This window comes from Lepidochelys olivacea (assembly GCF_965140295.1).
Source record: "Lepidochelys olivacea isolate rLepOli2 genome assembly, chromosome: 6".
NCBI classification, from domain to species: domain Eukaryota; kingdom Metazoa; phylum Chordata; order Testudines; family Cheloniidae; genus Lepidochelys; species Lepidochelys olivacea.
In genome coordinates this window covers 95,874,969-95,893,734 of record NC_140416.1, presented here as the reverse complement: position 1 = coordinate 95,893,734, position 18,766 = coordinate 95,874,969, and the positions used below count along the sequence as shown (strand labels likewise).

At 42.7% G+C, this 18,766-nt stretch overlaps 1 protein-coding gene and 1 long non-coding RNA gene across 2 annotated transcripts in view; one reads left to right on the top strand and one right to left on the bottom strand.

The window, feature by feature from the left end:
• The window catches only part of LOC311522872, a 33,669-nt gene extending 20,675 nt beyond the window's left edge, over positions 1–12,994 (bottom strand). The window contains exon 1 of the long non-coding RNA XR_014712199.1: positions 12,875–12,994. This is a non-coding gene — a long non-coding RNA (uncharacterized lncRNA). The remainder of the gene's footprint in view (positions 1–12,874) is intronic.
• The window catches only part of EML5 (EMAP like 5), a 288,831-nt gene that overhangs the window by 253,469 nt on the left and 16,596 nt on the right, over positions 1–18,766 (top strand). The window contains exons 31-34 of the mRNA XM_084632418.1: positions 6,789–6,887; positions 9,293–9,313; positions 13,408–13,581; positions 16,227–16,435. Of these exons, the coding sequence (XP_084488544.1) occupies positions 6,789–6,887; positions 9,293–9,313; positions 13,408–13,581; positions 16,227–16,435 (503 nt within the window). The remainder of the gene's footprint in view (positions 1–6,788; positions 6,888–9,292; positions 9,314–13,407; positions 13,582–16,226; positions 16,436–18,766) is intronic.

Here is an 18,766-nt window from a genome sequence, read left to right as displayed (position 1 = left end):
GAACCTTCCAGGTTATGGTTGCCATCTTAGGTTCTCTCCTATCAAAAGGGATGACGTGTGCTGCTACTGTTCAAATTTTCCTAAGCTTTACTTTTAATACACTATTTTGGGTTAGGTCTGTAGTCAAAGAGGAATTTCAAAACTAAAATTAAAGTCTCAATTTTTCTGTTCCAGCTGCAGGAACTAGCACGGACCAAGTTTTGATAATTGCTCATGAGACCTAAAATGTTTCATTTTAGTTTGAATTTAATACATTTAAAATTTCAGCATTGCTGCAAGCAATTTTCTCTAAAGTAATCCAAAATGACAGCCAGTTGGAATGTGTACAGAAAGTGCCTTAAACACACGTGGATATATAATAAAATGTACAGTGAAAACTTCTGTGGGACCTTTGAATTCATCTCTCTGCCCCTCAAAATTAAAAAAATGAATAAAGTAAAGACAGTATAGAAATGCATTTGCTATGATTTTCGTTGGCTTTTGTTAAATATGACATGAGCAAGTGAATGCTTTTGAGTGGCCACGTTACTTAGTTACACAGATCATCCAAAACACGTGCCAATAAAACCTTTGACCCGCATAACAGTTTCATGTTTTCGGTATATGTTACGGAAAAACTGTTTTAGAAATGTTTGAAAGAGGTTTTAAAAACATTATTGGGACTATTTTTATGTCTTCATATGTTAAACTAGCATTTCACATCTCAGTCCTCCCATACTATGTATGTTAGTTCACCAACTACCCCAAGTATTACTGTTAAACGATAGACTTAGACTTTCAAAGGGCTTATTATTCCCTATCATGATCTGTGTTTTGACAATATAGGCAATTTGCCTGGTGGTTTGAATTTGGGAAGCACTATTCTTAGGTCAATAGTGTACCAGAAGCATTACAATATCCTAGAAAAACATGCATCTTATCATATCTTTTGCTTAGTATAAGAAAAGCTCCACTTCTTCTCTGCAAATGCATGGTCAGTATATCTGCCATCTCCAGGGTCATCCCTTTATAGAGATAGAAGTCTGTGACCCAGATCTTACTGGCCACCAATGCTGTAACCATACCCACAGTGGCCTCCTTGCGATATTGCTCAGTCCAGAACGAGGTCACCTATTCCTCCAGTAGCCTCTCTTCCTGAACCTCCATCACTATAGCCACAGACAGTAGTTGCTCCAGAATTGCTGGTTCAGCCTGAACCATTGTTATAGGTGTCACAGGAGATTCCATGGGCTCTGCTTCCTCCTTCTTCTTCGTTGCCAGACAACTTTATGGTACCAGGGAGAACTGGAAGTCCTGGCACAGTCAAGGAATTATGATGTGATTGGAATAACAGAGACTGGGTGGGATAACTCACATGACTGGAGTACTGTCATGGATGGATATAAACTTTTTATGAAGGACAGGCAGGGCAGAAAAGGTGGGGGAGTTGCATTGTGTGTAAGAGAGCAGTATGACTGCTCAGAGCTTCAGTATGAAACTGCAGAAAAACCTGAGAGTCTCTGGATTAAGTTTAGAAGCGTGAGCAACAATGGTGATGTCATGGTGGGAGTCTGCGGTAGACCACCAGACCAGGGGGATGAGGTGGATGAGACTTTCTTCTGGCAACTAACGGAGGTTACTAGATCGCAGGCCCTGGTTCTCATGGGAGACTTCAATCACCCTGATATCTGCTGGGAGAGCAATACAGCGGTGCACAGACAATCCTGGAAGTTTTTGGAAAGTGTAGGGGACAATTTCCTGGTGCAAGTGCTGGAGGAACCAACTAGGGGCAGAGCTCTTCTTGACCTGCTGCTCACAAACTGAGAAGAATTAGTAGGGGAAACAAAAGTGGGTGGGAACCTGGGAGGCAGTGACCATGAGATGGTCGAGTTCAGGATCCTGACACAAGGAAGAAAGGAGAGCAGCAGAATACGGACCCTGGACTTCAGAAAAGCAGATTTTGACAACCTCAGGGAACTGATGGGCAGGATTCCCTGGGAGAATAACAGGAGGGGGAAAGGAGTCCAGGACAGCTGGCTGTATTTTAAACAATCCTTATTGAGGTTACAGGGACAAACCATCCCGATGTGTAGAAAGAATAGTAAATATGGCAGGCGACCAGTTTGGCTTAACAGTGAAATCCTTGCTGATCTTAAACACAAAAAAGAAGCTTACAAGAAGTGGAAGATTGGACAAATGACCAGGGAAGAGTATAAAAATATTGCTTGGGCATGCAGGAGTGAAATCAGGAAGGCCAGATCACACCTGGAGGTGCAGCTAACAAGAGATGTTAAGAGTAACAAGAAGGGTTTCTTCAGGTATGTTAGCAACAAGAAGAAAGTCAAGGAAAGTGTGGGCCCCTTACAGAATGAGGGCGGCAACCTAATGACAGAGGATGTGGAAAAAGCTAATGTACTCAATGCTTTTTTTGCCTCTGTCTTCACAAACAAGGTCAGCTCCCAGACTGCTGCACTGGACAGCACAGCATGGGGAGGAGGTGACCAGCCCTCTGTGAAGAAAGAAGTGGTTCGGGACTATTTAGAAAAGCTGGACAAGCACAAGTCCATAGGGCCGGATGTACTGCATCCAAGAGTGCTAAAGGAGTTGGCGGATGTGATTGCATTATCTTTGAAAACTCATGGCGATCGGGGAAGGTCCTGGATGACTGGAAAAAGGCTAATGTAGTGCCCATCTTTAAAAAAGGGAAGAAGGAGGATCCTGGGAACTACAGGCCAGTCAGCCTCACCTCAATCCCTGGAAAAATCATGGAGCAGGTCCTCAAGGAATCAATTCTGAAGCACTTAGAGGAGAGGAAAGTGATCAGGAACAGTCAGCATGGATTCACCCAGGGCAAGTCATGCCTGACTAATCTAATTGTCTTCTATGACGAGATAACGGGCTCTGTGGATGAGGGGAAAGCAGTGGACGTGTTGTTCCTTGACTTTAGCAAAGCTTTTGACACGGTCTCCCACAGTATTCTTGCCAGTAAGTTAAAGAAGTATGGGCTGGATGAATGGACAATAAGGTGGATAGAAAGCTGGCTAGATTGTCAGGCTCAACAGGTAGTGATCAATGGCTCGATGTCTAGTTGGAAACCAGTATCAAATGGAGTGCCCCAAGGGTCGGTCCGGGGGCCGGTTTTGTTCAATATCTTCATAAATGATCTGGAGGATGGTGTGGATTGCACCCTCAGCAAGTTTGCAGATGACACTAAACTGGGAGGAGAGGTAGATATGCTGGAGGGTAGGGATAGGATACAGAGGGCCCTAGACAAATCAGAGGATTGGGCCAAAAGAAATCTGATGAGGTTCAACAAGGACAAGTGCAGAGTCCTGCACTTAGGACGGAAGAATCCCATGCACCGCTACAGACTAGGGACCGAATGGCTAGGTAGCAGTTCTGCAGAAAAGGACCTAAGGGGTGACAGTGGACGAGAAGCTGGATATGAGTCAACAGTGTGCCCTTGTTGCCAAGAAGGCCAATGGCATTTTGGGCTGTTTAAGTAGGGGCATTGTCAGCAGATCGAGGGACGTGATCGTTCCCCTCTATTCGACATTGGTGAGGCCTCATTGGGAGTACTGTGTCCAGTTTTGGGCCCCACACTACAAGAAGGATGTGGAAAAATTGGAAAAAGTCCAGCAGAGGGCAACAAAAATGATTAGGGGACTGGAACATATGACTTACGAGGAGAGGCAGAGGGAACTGGGATTGTTTAGTCTGCGGAAGAGAAGAATGAGGGGGGATTTGATAGCTGCTTTCAACTACCTGAAAGGGGGTTCCAAAGAGGATGGATTTAGACTGTTCTCAGTGGTAGCAGATGACAGAACGAGGAGTAATGGTCTCAAGTTGCAGTGGGGGAGGTTTAGGTTGGATATTAGGAAAAACTTTTTCACTAGGAGGGTGGTGAAACACTAGAATGCGTTACCTAGAGAGGTGGTGGAATCTCCTTCCTTAGAGGTTTTTAAGGTCAGGCTTGACAAAGCCCTGGCTGGGATGATTTAGTTGGGGATTGGTCCTGCTTTGAGCAGGGGGTTGGACTAGATGACCTCCTGAGGTCCCTTCCAACCCTGATATTCTATGATTCTATGATTTTTCCTCCCCTGTACCTGAGGATTTTAAATCGTTCAGCCTTGGGTATTCAGGCCAAGTTTTCTCAGGAGAACACCCATAAATTGATGGATATTCTCCAATCCTCAGCTCCAGGGAGAGTGACTTTCTCCATAAATGAAGCAATCTTGGAACCGGCAAAGATCCTAACACCCAGCTTCCTTACACCCACAATGAAGCATGCAAATAAAAGATACCATATGCTTGTGAATAGTTTTTTGGGTGCTTCTACTCACATACAGCGCCTAAGTCTCTTGTTGTAAGAGCAGCTAATGAGAGGTTAAGATGGGGGAGAGATAAGTTGACACCAAAGGACAGGGACTCTAAAAGATTGGACTTGTTTGGGAAAATTTATTCTGCCGCATCCTTACAAATGCTCATTGCCAGTCACCAGGCACTTTTATCAAAGTATGACTTTCCAAAGTGGGAAACAATGGCAAAATTTATAGATAAGTTGCCAGAATCCTCCAGGGAAGAGTTTAAGAGTTCATTGTAAAAGGTGACTAATGGCAAAAATATCACTATGGTCAGCTTTTGGAAATGACAAAATGTTACATTCCTTGAAAAATGAGCTATGATGCATTTGCTGGAGATTTTAACACCAGCATTAAAGAGGCATCACTTTCCAGGGCAACAACTTAAGCAGCATTATTGTCTTCAGTGGTTCTTTAGGTTGAATTGTCTTGCTAGGCAGCAAGACTTTTCCAGGAAGGGGCTCAAGTCTTATAAGAGATCTTCTAGTCCCAATTTTAACCAGTCAGCCTGTTTTTCATCAGTTTTGGGTATGCAGCTAATTTGACTCGCTCTCCGAAGCCAGCATTACAGTCGGCAGGCTTCAAGCCATTCTCCTACATTTGGGGATAAGCTATCCTACTTCTACAGGTCTTGGGAGTCAGTAACTATGGATAAGTGGGTCCTGAGCACTGTGGGATTGGGTTATGCCTTCAGTTCCTGTCCATTCCTCTTCTCACCCTCCTACTCCATTCCTTTCCATAGACCCCTCTCATGAGTGTCTGCTCCTTCAGCAGATGCAGACTGTCTGGGTTTTGGGTGTGATGAAAGAGGTTCCTCTTCAGAACTGGGCAAGGGAATTCTACTCATGGTATTTCCTGATCTCCAAGTCCAAGGGAGATATGAGACCTATCCTCAGCCTCCACAGCCTCAACAAATACATGAAATTCCGCATGGTTACCCTAGTGACTGTTCTCCCTGCTTTGAATCACAATGACTGGTTTGCCACCCTCATTCTTCAGGACTCTTAACTTCCATGTGGTAATTTTCCCAAGTTACAGACAGTTTCTAAGATTTGTAGTGGCAGGTCAGCATTATCAGTATGCTGTGCTTCCCTTTTGCCTGTCCTCCACTCCATGGGTATTTACCAAATACATGATGATAGTAGTAGTAGTAGTATATCTCAGAGAAAAGAGGAATTCATGTGTTCCCATACCTGGACAATCGGTTAGGGAGTGACAGAGGATAAGTCCTCTTTCATGTCCTATTCACTCTACATCTCTTCAGTCATCTGGGTCTGATTTTGATCAAAGGAAAATCAACAGTAATACCAACTCAAAAAATCGACCTCGGAAAACTGGGGCCCCACTAAACTCTGTAAGTTCAAGAATCTTTCTGCCGAACGAATGATTTCAAGCAATTTGTCACCTCTGGCTGGCATTCCAATCTCAACCTTCAGTTATGGTCTGTGTATGCCTGAAGTTACTAGGCCATATGTCTGCGTGCACTTTTGGAGTTCAGCATGCAAGATTGTGCTTTCATCCTCTTCCAGCGTAGGTGAAATTGGTCTATTGCCCAAGTTGTCAATCGCTGGATAGCCTTGGACTTCTTACAGTGCTGGGCAGTTCAGAGCAATGTACACCAGGGTTTTCCCTTTGCTCATCCTCCACCAACCATGACCATAATCACTGATGCCTCTTCAATAAGTTGGGGAGCACATCTGGGGGCATTGACAATTTAGGGCTTGTGGTCAGAACAGGAGACTTTCTGTCATATCAGCATTTGCGGAGCACAGTTCTTTGAACAGGAGCTCATTTAAGATAGTTTTTAAAAGAATATATTTTGACAAAGGACACAGAAAATATATTAGCATGTGTATTAATTTTATAAAGTAAATTTTCCATAGCAATTTATCTTTTGGTGCACTGATGGTTTGTTTTCAACAAATGTATTATTTACTCAGGTGTATATTTTTAAAAGCTTTGTTATGTTTATGGTAAGAATTTTAATCTAAAGCATGGAATGTTTTCAAAAGTATTTATTAAAGTGAGACATACTACAATTATTTACTGCTTTTCATCTTCAAAATACATTATAAATATGAACTAATGATCAAACAGCAACCCTGTGGGGTAGGGAAATAAGTATTAATGGTCCATATCAATAGTGAATGTAACAACAATGAAGTCTGTGCTGTTACACGAGGGACAAATTTGATCCATTATCACAATACTCCTAATGAGAAAGCTGAGAGAGAGAGGTTAAGGGACTTGTCCAATATCATTGAGAAGTATATATCAAATCCAGATTTAGAATTTAGTGATTCGTAGCTCCAAGCTCTGAATGTAGAATATTATGTCATCATAAGGCCATTCTCTATTAAATATTAGAACATTTTTTCAAATTTAATCATTGCCATATATGCATAAATGTTTTAACAAACGTATTAATTTTTTGTATTTTTATTTTAGGCTCTCAGTCTTTTTACCAGGAACATAATGATGATATTCTGTGCCTCACTGTAAATCAGCACCCCAAGTTTACCAACCTTGTGGCAACTGGCCAAGTAGGTATGTTTGTATTTTTTTAAAATGAAATTAACATATAAGCATGACATTAGGGTCATTTGAGTTCATGAATAAAACATAAAGATTATTTGATTATGCTATCTCCGTTTGTATGAGTGTTACTCAGTTACCTGTCCTCTTTATTTTTTTCTAGTGTGTAATTTAATAAAATTAAACAAAAATTATTGAGAGGCTTAGGAAGCCAAAGCCTATATTTTGCTTGGAGAGTTATCAGAAAGTAATTTTGGAAATTTTGAGCCCCATTTAAATTCGTCTGTACTTTCATTTAATCTCCTGACTTGTTCTAGGACATCATCATAAACAGTCTTTCCAACCAACTCAACAGTAGTCTGTTGATGAAAGGGAGACAAATGAAAAACATTTAATTAAACAGTGGCCTGCATTTTTATCTTAAATGGAAAAATAGTTGTGAATTTATGTAATATTATCTCATGATATAGGTTTACAGTATCTACAACTACAGTGCTCATAGTAAATGGTTTTAACCTTCCAAACAGAGCCAAAGCAGTAATGAGTGTTTCCCTCCAGATCAGGGGTTCCCAAGCTCAGTTCGTGGCTTGTTCAGGGTAAACCCCTGGCGGGCCACGAGACACTTTGTGTACCTGAGCATCCACAGGTACGGCCGCTCGCAGCTCCCAGTGGCCGCGGTTCGCCATTCCTGGCCAGTGGGAGCTGCGGGAAGTGCTGCAGGCCAGGCTACTGCTTACCCTGAACAAGCCACGAGCCAAGTTTAGGAACCCCTGCTCTAGATAATCTAGATTTTAGTATAAACAAATATATATTAAAATGACATTAAAGTTGATATGTGAGATCACACACAAAAAAAGAAATCCTTACAACAGTACTCTTATATCAACACTATTGTGTCTAGACGTTGCAGCACAATACAGTCCTCTGTCAATTCCACAACCCAAACATATGTTGCATATCTTTTAATGTTTCTCAGCAAATAATAGCACATATTGAATGTCTGAGAGTTTAGAAAATGTAGGAACCAGATTGACTTAACAGGTATATATTTTTATTTCTCTACAAAAGTTTGTACTGAAGTTACTGCTAAGAAGAGCTGGGAAAATAATGGAAAATAACAGCTGTTTTCTGTTCACTGGGAATTTTGAAAAGTTGGGAAAACATTTCATGTTGGACTGAAAACAAACATTTTTCAAAATTTTTGGCAAATTGAAAAGAAAAAAAAATAAAACGTGTTTCAGGTTGAATAAAACATCTTTTGAAAAAACTGAAATATTGCGATTAGATTTTGAACATTTTTTAAAAGGTTTACTCAAAGAATGCAGAATGGGGTGGGAGGAATGCAATGACCCTCCAAAAGCTATGGTTCTTTGCTTATTTTGTTTCCCTCTGTGCTTCTTCACCCAGGAGGAAACATAAGACACTTTTAATGCGTATTTGTCCCAAAAGCATTCTGTAAAGCAGCTAATAATAGAACAACTTCTACCTTGTTCTATAACCTGGACTGAGGAATAAAGAGCCGGAACAGATGACTCCACATAAATAAAATTGTTCCCATGCAAATAATCCCAGTAAATAAATGGCGGGGGGGGGGGGAATTTTTTTAAAAAAAAGATAAAATATTTTTTCTAAGCAAAACAATTTTTAAAGCTTTACACTGGCATTAAGGTTATTTTACTATACTTATTTGCTTTTGTTATTTTTAACAGTGTTGTAACTTGCATCAGCATAGTTTTGACATAATGCAGTCTCCAAAGATTTACAGAAATATTACTTTAATGTGTTTTCAAATTGTAATGGCAGGGTAGCGGAGTCTCTCTAGACTTGCATTGAAATAGTTTTGACATCAGAATATCTCATTGCAATGTTTTATGATGATGCTAAATCCGTTATGTTATGCAGAATGCTTAATTGCTTCTCTAATTTGGGCGTGTTCCTGTGTAATGCTGATCACCTATCCCTTCTACTGAAGTAAATGGGAGTAGAGGGGGTTCAGTACATGTCAGGATCAGGCCCTTTATTAATATACCATCTCAAACATTTTTTCCCTCTGGGCATTTATTTACTTAATTGGTTAGCATGCCTGAAACATGTAAAAAATGCTATTAATTTAGAGCTAGGCAGAGAAGGACTCAAGTGTAGACTCAAGTGACATTTGTACATTTTATAACTCACACAGTTGAAGACAAAATACATTCATGCTAGCCATTTGTATTCCAAATGTGACTGAAACCACTTAGACTTTAGACATCAATATTTGTTCAACTTTAACTATAATAGCAGTATTGGTACTGCTGTAGTGCAAGAAGATGACCTCAGGGTGTGTGGTAAGAAATTACACTTTTTGTAGCATATATTTTCTTGAACCCTTATCTTATTTCTGATCTAATTATTTTTCTGCTGCTTTTCCATTACAGGAGACTCAGCAGATATGTCAGGTAAGGGAAATAAAATTTTAACCTCTTCAGGTATAGTTAGACTATTGAGTAGTCACTGTCTACAACTTCGTAGATCAATAAATTCTGAGAATATATTTCAAGTTTATAAACCACATATCAATCATTTACTGCCTCAGCACTGAACATAAACCACAATAGCTCAGTAAATTGTAAAAACAGAGTATCTCCTTTACCAAAGATCAAAACATTCAAAAGAACACATCTTAAAACTATTTTTTGTTGAAACATATTCCCTCCTTGCTGCCCGGTGATAAACTATTTCTAACATATGCTGCTACTGTAGCATATCTGTACAAACATGCAGTTTTTAGAAGCTATTGGGGCTGACAACTAACAGTTTTAGACGATTCAATTGAACATAATTTTGTAATGTACACATTTAAAGTAATATTCCACTGAGGAGGCCTAGGTGACTGAGTGAATAAAATAACCACCTTTCATATCTATTGTATGATTGTCGTGCAATTACTACCAGTGATCCAAAATGATTGTTGTTATGTCAGTTTAATTTTGTGATGAATCATTTTGGGTCTTTTGACAATTGCAATTGAGCTGTCTTTAGTAATAAATTGTATCTTAACTGTAATCTTAAGGATCCATCACCATCATGTGTGAGTGAGTTCATTGTTGAGCAATCATTGTAGTTGTTCGTCACACATCAGACACAGAGATGCATAAAAGTGGGTTTGTGTGTATATAGAGAATATGATAAAAATTATGCATGTGATGAGCACATGGTCAGTGAAATTTTGAAGTGTGTTGATTTTTTTTGAATATGCCAAATGAAGGTTACATTAAGGATGGGAGAGATCATACAAGGGAGCCTTTTTCCAACCAATACTCCTATGTAAGAGGTAACCATAATATGGCTGTTTCCATGAGTTCAGGAGGAACCCCTCTAGTACTGCATAATGTCTCCACTAACTCCCACTTAGGCACTTCTGCTGCCTCATTCACCCTCCTAGCACAGCTTTAGTTTGACCTTCTATGTCTTAATAAACCTATATAATTCCTGATGGCATTGCCTGGGTCCTGCACTATATTCTCTCTCCTTTGTGGAGCTACTAGACTAGAATCTGAGCTGCTGCTGCTCTTCATTATGATGTTTTAAGTATCTCCATGCCAAATTGTTTGCTGGCATCAGGATCAGAATGGCACTTGAAATGCTGTATTGACTGCAGAACAGGTCTAGTTCATTCTAATGCAGATCTCTTCTGCCCTGCTTGCCCATGGAACCTTTACCCTGACTAAAGAGAGAGAGGAGACCCCACAAAATGCTAGGACAGATACTCAGCAGGCAGACCATGACCTTCATGAGGGAGGAGCAAGATCAAGGCAGAGATTTTGAGAAGAGCGCAAACAGAGGGAACCACATTTTTCTTCCAGCTAACCCTATTGTAGACTTACTCAAATTCACATTTGTGGAGTCTAGATGAAGATAGGGTTGCCAACTTTCTAATTGCACAAAACTGAACACCCTAACCCCTCCACTTCCTGAGGCCCCGCCCCCTTCCCTGCACCTTCCCTGAGGCCCCACCCCCCACTCACTACATTCCCCGTGCCTCAGTGGCTCGCTCTCCCCCACAGTCACTCACTTTCACTAGGCTGGGGTAGAGGCTTGTGGTGAAGGAGGGGGTGAGGGCTCTGGCTGGGGGTGCAGGCTTGGGGGGGCTGGGAATGAGGGGATTGGGGTGCAGGAGGGGGCTCCAGACTGGGGGATGGGGAGGGGGCTTCAGGTTGAGGCAGGGAGTTGGGGTGTGGGAGGGGGTGAGGGTTCTGGGCTGGGGGTGCTGGCTCTGGGATGGGGCCGAGGATAAGGGGTTTGGGGTGCAGGAGGGGGCTCCAGGCTGGGGGGTGGGGCCGAGGGATTCAGACTGTGGGAGGGGGCTCTGGGCTGCAGTAGAGGATTGCGGTACGGGGGGGTGAGGACTCTGGGCTGGGGGTGCAGGCTCTGGGGTGGAACCAGGGATGAGGGGTTTGGGGTGAAGGAGGGGGCTCTGGGTTTGGGGGGGCTCAGGGCTGGGGAAGGGGTTGGGGTGTGGGGGTGTGAGAGCTCTGGGCTGTGGGGCAAGCTCTGGGGTGGGGCCAGGGATGAGGGCTTTGGTGCTCAGAGGGGACTCCAGTCTGGGGGGTGGGGCCGAGGAATTTGGAATGCAGGAGAGGGCTGCAGGTTGAGGCAGGGGGTTGGGGTATGGGAGGGGGTGAGGGCTCTGGGGTGGGGCCAGGGATGAGGGTGCTCCAGGTTTGGGGGGGCTGAGGGCAGGGGCAGAGGGTTGCAGTTCAGGGGGTGATGGGTTGGTTCACAGAAACCCCCTTGGGAACTGCCAACTGATGTGCCAAGACTACTTCTGCCCCTGCTTTCCTGCCCTGGAAGCTTAGGACTTCAGTGCTCTGTCTGGTTTGAGCCAGACCCGCTAGCCTGCTGCAAACCCAGACCCAGGTCTGAACCACATCCCCTATCAGCTGTAGACTTAACTGAAAGCAACTTACAGAAGTTGTCTTTAACACTCAGATGCCCAACTCCCAATGGGGTCCAAACCCCTTGTGCCACACAGGAAATTCAAAATAGAGACAACCCAGATAGTTATAGCAGGGGTTGAACCTGCAGGCATCCTCACTTTCAAAAAAACACACCTGCATATACATCACACCATCACATCAAAAATATTTGCTTTGCTCTGGGTCAAGAGCACTTTTAATTGACACTTTATCCTTGCATTGCTCCCACCCCCACCAGCACGTTCTGCTGTATCTCAACAACAGGCTTCTGAAAGCTCAGTCAGCTCTAGAGGCTCCAAAAGTAGTTTGTGAGTCAGTACAGCTGCTTACTCATATGGGGTTTATTATTAGCCTTAAGAAGAGTGAATTAGTGTGCTCTCAGAAATTGGTCCACTTGAAAACAGTCTTCAACATGTTCCAAGGTCTTGTCTACCTGTTCTAGGAGAGGTTTGACAAGGTAATTTTCTTAGCTCAGGAAGTTGGATGCCTATACACCAAATGAATCTTCCCAGGATTTTCACAAATTTGATTCCCTGTTTTGTGCTATGTAAAGTTTAAAAAAAGGAGCAGAGGGAGGGTTTCTATTTGGTTAAACCAAAGTGGCTATGTAACAGCATGAAGGAAATCTTCATAGCAGAAAAGAGCCTTCTGGACCCACTCTTTCAGGCCTCTTCATGAGTTGAAGGAGAGTCCTTCTGTCTTCCTTCTGCGAAGGTTGTTACTGATTTTTCAAGTAGGTTTGTGCTGCTGAGTCACTTACACACCTCTGAAAGTCCAACCCCTACTCAGGATTGGGGCCTCATTGTACCAGGCTCTATACACAGATTGCAAGCCATGGTTAGACTGTGTGCCCTTTTGGAAGGGACTGTCTCTGTGATGCCTAGCACAATGAGACTTCTAGGCGCTACAATAATCATCATCACCATAATTAATAATGTACATGCATATTGTAGAAAGACAATCCCTACCCCAGAGAGTTTACAATCTAAGTAACTCATACCAAGATAAACACCTCTAGTTCTTCTACCTCAGTAAGCTTACCAGTGGTTCAGCTGGCATACTGCTAGGTATAGCCCGCATTCCAATCTGGTGGGCACCTTGTAGAAAAGGAAATTTTGTTCTTTTCTTGTAAACTGACTTTCTGCAGAAACCACCAGTCTGAAAGCCTCACCCAAGTATTAAACCTGTAACAAGTTACATACTACTAGATAAGGTATGTTTCAAAGTTCTCAGATTTTGAGTTAATGTTTCAAGCTAAGGACAATTTAACTCGGGTTGAAAACAAGAGAGGACTGCTGGTATGAGGGTCTCTGTTGGGTTTCAGAAGCTCAGCAACCAACTAGAGGGTGAAGCTACTTGCACCAATATAATTTGGAACAACAAGCCCAGAGTCCAGACTGGTAGTCTTGTTTCAAAAAGTTAGTTTATAAGGTGAGACCAAAATCTCCCTTTTTTTTTTAACTGAAACAATTTTATTTTTCTAGTGTTAAAAACCTCATTTGCTTTCAGTAGCAAAAATGTTGCCTTTGTTTGTAAGCATATAACAAATCATCGATGATTTTATATTCATTTAGCTACAGCTCCTTCTATCCACGTGTGGGATGCAATGAACAAACAGACACTATCTGTACTGCGTTGCTACCATTCAAAGGGAGTTTGTTCAGTCAGTTTCAGTGCCACTGGCAAACTTCTCCTCTCTGTAGGGCTGGATCCTGAACACACCATTACCATTTGGAAGTGGCAGGAAGGTAGGAAAGCATTTGTGTTTGTACAATACATTTATATTTCCCCTAAGTCAATCAAGAGCACACACCAAAATTGCAACATAAAATTTTTTGTTATCAACTGATAAAAATGATTGTAATAAATGTTTCATAGCATATACTATACAAGTTAAAAATAAGATAAATGTGCTTAACTATTGTGATAATTGCCAAATGTATTTCCAGTGCATCATCCTTGTAAACACTGGATAAGAAAATCCTTTGACCTCCATTTATAATAATAAAAGTAAATCTTACGTTTCATTCAGCTTTGTATTGAATCTATTCCTTTCTGGTAAATATAAATCTTTTCACACCCAGAAGGAGTCCTCTAGAGATTTGACTGACTCACTCACAAAGACCACAGAAGAAGCTGAAACTCTCAGAAAAGTGATGCCTAAACTGCTCCCTCTGTATAATCTCTGGAATTACATCACATGCCCAACTAAACAGTCATTCATAGCATCTCTGCTCTGAGTTCAAGGTTTTAGGCCACATGACCTTGGGTTTTGTTGCCCCTCCTCTCTTCTGCACTGTCATGCTCCTTCTCTCTCTCCCCTTCCCAACTGGCAAGTCCTTACCCAGATCATGACTACAAAGTTTCTGGTGCACCCAGAGCCTAGGGTTGCCAAATTTCTAATCGCACAAAACCGAACACCCTTGCCCCACCCCTGCCATGCCACTTCCTGAGACCCCCAACCCTTCTCTGAGGGCCCACCTCCTGCTCACTCCATCCCCTTTCCCTCTGTCACTCACTCTCCCCCACCCTCACTCACTTTCACCGGGCTGGGGCCGGGGGTTGGAGTGCCGGAGTGGGTGAGGGCTCCAGCTGGGGGTATGGGCTCTGGGGTGGGGCCAGAAATGATAGGTTCAGGATGCAGGAGGGGGCTCAGGGCTGGGGCAGGGGGTTGGGGTGCAGGAGGGTGTGCAGGCTCCGTCTGGGGCTGTGGGCTCTGAGTTGGGGTCAGGGATGGGGGATTTGGGGTACAGAAGGGGACTAAGGGCTGGGGCAGGGGTTGAGGTGTGGGAGTGTGTGCAGGGTGTGGGCTCTGGGAGAGAGTTAGGGTGCAAGAGGGGGTTCTGAGCTGGGGCAATGGATTGGGGTGCAGGCTCCAGCCTGGCAGTGCTTACCTCAGGTGGCTCCCAGTCCATGGCACAACAGGGCTAAGGCAGGCTTCCATGTGCCTCCCAGGAAGCAGGCGGCATGTCTGGCTCCTCGGTGGAGGGGCCAGGGGGTTCTGTGTGCTGCCAATGCCCGCAGGTGCCCACCCCTGCAGCTCCCATTGGCCACGGTTCCCAGTCAATGGAAGCAGCGGAGCCAGCACTTGGGGCGGGGGCAGGAGACAGACATGTGCCTTAGAGACAAACATGCCGCTGCTTCTGGGAGCTGCTCGGAACCAGGGTGGGGAGCCTGCCTTAGACTCACTGCACTGCCAACCAGACTTTTAGTGGCCCGTTCAGCAGTGCTGACTGGAGCTGCCAGGGTTCCTTTTTGACTGGGCGTTCCGGTCTAAAACCGGACATCTGGCAACCCTACCAGAGCCCTGAACCCTGGGTGCCGACATGATACATTACGCACTGACTGGCCACCTTCCCGTCTGGTGGTCTCTGCTGACCAAGGAGAAATCCATCAGGAGTGATGAGTGCATGTAATGAAAATGACCCCCCACTATATGTGTCTGTCATCATATGTGGTTAGTGTCCAGTCAGGTCCCTACAGAAACTGTGCAGTGTTGAGCATGGACATGGGCAAAGATAGAGCCTGTGTAGTATATTTAGTAAGGGCCTGTCTAGTAAGTTTCTCCTTACCATTTCAGTCAAGATGCCACTGTCCTAAACTTGCTCATCCTCAAAAGTTCATATGGCTCCATCTGGATAGCTACAGAGCCATCAAATGCTTCCTGGATAGGACAAAGTACTTTAGGTAGTCAGATACTTTGTTCATCTGCTCTGCAGGGAAGAACAAAGCATCTAAGAAGACTATCTTCAAACGGGTCAGAACATCTAATTTTGAAAACTATGTATAGGCTGGAAAGGCACCATCTTTGAGTCTTAGACTGATTTTGTTGAATGTACTCTACTGATCTTGGACAGAGAGAAATAGAGCAGCTTTGGAGAAAATCTGCCAAGCAGCCCCCTGGCAATCTCTGCATATTTTGACCGGATGCTAGACCTGTGATTTTCAGAGGACCTAAGGTAGTTAGACTCCCAATTCCCATTGAAATACAATAGGAGTAGGGCCCTGATCATTAGGCCCCTTTGAAAATTACAGCCTATAAGTAGACACAGCATCTTCACCAGATGCTGTCTTGGACATCAGGTCTTTCAGTCTTACATTCTTCTTGATCTGTCTCCTCATTTCATTCTTCTCCCCCACACCACCTTTCTCTATTCTGGAATTTTACCTACGCTGGGTACGTAGTTTGTATATGTGTATAGTTTTCTAGCGTTTAAAGCATTGGAGATAATCCATTCGAGGATTTATATAGGAGGAACAGTTTGGGGTTTCAGCTACTTTTTTTACTATTGTGGGGATGAATAACTCATCAGGCTCCAGAGTAAAGGATTCTTCTGTTGGGAGAAGACATATTTTTGTGGTAAATTCAAATTCTCCATTTTCTTTTTGCCAGGTGCCAAAATTGCCAGCAGAGCTGGTCATAACCAACGTATATTTGTAGCAGAATTCAGACCGGATTCAGATACCCAGTTTGTTTCAGTGGGAGTAAAACATGTGAGGTTTTGGACCCTTGCTGGAAGAGCTCTTCTCAGTAAAAAAGGGCTACTGAGTTTAATAGAAGATGCCCGGATGCAGACCATGCTATCTGTAGCTTTTGGAGCTGTATGTACCTTAACAAATTCTTTTAAAATGCATAGATACAAAACATTATTTTTACATCTTATTCTTCCATGTCTGTATATGTAGTAAAATGAGTTATCCTGAACTTTTCTGCCATAAATGCCTATTTGCATAATAGACTGCTATAACCTGCTGATTAGTATATAAACTGTATAGTTTACAAAAACTTATTATTTCTAGAGCTTATTCTTAATTAAAATGAAATCAATTCTGTTTAGAAAAAGGTTATGAATTCAGATACTCCCAGTGTTGTATAAACTTCATATGTATTGATATTTGATCACTAAAAATATTCCTGTCTAGTCCCATTCTGTTTTATTACTTTACAAAAAATGATAGGAAGATTTGACCTATGGGTAACAAATTTGACCTATGGGTAACAAATGTCCATCTTCCAGCCATGCTTATTCCAAGACAAAATTTAACTAAGCAAGATCCAAATTTGGGGGGATTAAGTCACAATATGTGGTATGCATTTAATGTAGAAAGTTTATAAAAAGGTATAAAAAACCAGCTATACCACCCCAGGTGGTGAGGTCATTATATCTTACTAGGATCAGGGCTGATCTATACTTGGATGGGAGATCCCCAAGAGAAATCTAGCATCTGTGGGAAGTTGTTTGGTGTTTCGGTAGGTACCACTTTTCCCTTCAAGTCAATATTCAGTAGCACCATCATAATTAGGTCATTGTAATATGCCCTCTTTCAGCTGAGTCCTAAAACCTGAGATTCTCATCTCTTGTGTTCATTAAACATGAAGACTTGTCTGTGGACTGCAGAGATGCTCTAGAATGGCTTTGTTCTCTCCTGCCTAAAGATTCCCAGAAGGTGGTACAGGGAGGTAGTACCTCTTCCCTTAAGGCACTTTTATGTGGAATTCTGCAGGGAACTTGCTGGCTGAAGTTCATTCCAGATAAGACTGAGGTGGTGATGTTAAATTGGGAAAGGCAACCAGAAGAAATTAAGAGAATAACTTTTCCACTTAAGGTTTTGGGCCCACCATGGGGTGGTTCTTGTTCACAGACTGGGTGTATTGTTGCATCCCCAGCTGCTGTGGGATGATCATACAGCAAAAGTGTCCAGAAATGCTTTTTGAGGATAATTATCCATGGTAACAATGTACCAAGAAATATGGTGGATTCTTTTAAAAGATATGCTCTAATTCAAAAGGAATTAGTTTGGAGGAGTCCTATGGCCTTTGGTATATAGGAATTCAGACTAGATGATCACATTGTTTCTTCTGCCCTTGGAATCTATTAAAATGATCTGCACCATGCTAAGAGATTGTGACCATTTCTTTGAGATTCTAAACCAGGACCCACACCTTTGTCACTTGAAGACTGGATTACTGCAATGTGCTGTACATGGTGCTATATCTTAAATAAATTTAAAAAACTCAGCTGGTGCACAACGTGGCAACCTGCTTATTAACTGGTGCTTCTGAATGGCAGAACATGACACTTGTGCTGTATGATCTACACTGGCTGCCTATTGGTTTCCAGACTGACTTTAAATTGTTGTTTGTGACCTCTAAAGCCCTAAATGGCTTGGGACTTCCCTACTCGACAGACTGCCTCTCTATCACAGTTGCAATTGGCAGATGTGTTTGAGCTGGATTCCCCTTGATTTAAAAGAGGGGGCTGGGTGTAGAGCGTTCTCCTTGAGGTGCCCTTAGCTCTGGAACAGGCTTCCCTCTTCTGGTCTGGTATAATCTGAGTCAGTTGACCTTTGTATCACAGTGCAAGAGATAGTTGTTGGTCCAAGCTGCATCTAAGGGTGAAGTTTGAGAGGGGTGAAACTATTGGGGAGTGTTGTCTTTTGCTGGCACTTCAGTTTTATTTCTGTTTTAGTAATTTATTGCAAGGGTGCTTAGGGAGGGTGGATAAGTGCCTTTCTTTACTTTTGCATACAAATCTAGATAAATAAGTAATTTTTTTTTTAAAGTATGGGCAGCTTTTCACAAGCATGGGGATGGTGTTTAGTGGCAGTTTCCTGGCCACATTCCCATGTATACTTCCTGCCTGATGGGATATATTTTTCTTCACTTCTAGTCATTTAATGTTATGTGATATTGCTGTACACAGATAAACAGCTGTGTCATTCCCTGCACAGAATCAGCTGCATTTCAGTGTTGGGTGGCAATGAGTCATGTAAATACGGTAAATAGCTTGGAAAGTGAATTGGGATCCCTGGAAATTAAATGTTTTCAGTGCATATAACATCATCATCATCATCATCATAAAGATTGTGAGGAGCTCAGATACTATGATAATGGAGGCTATATTAGTGCCTTAGATAGAGATGTGACTTCAA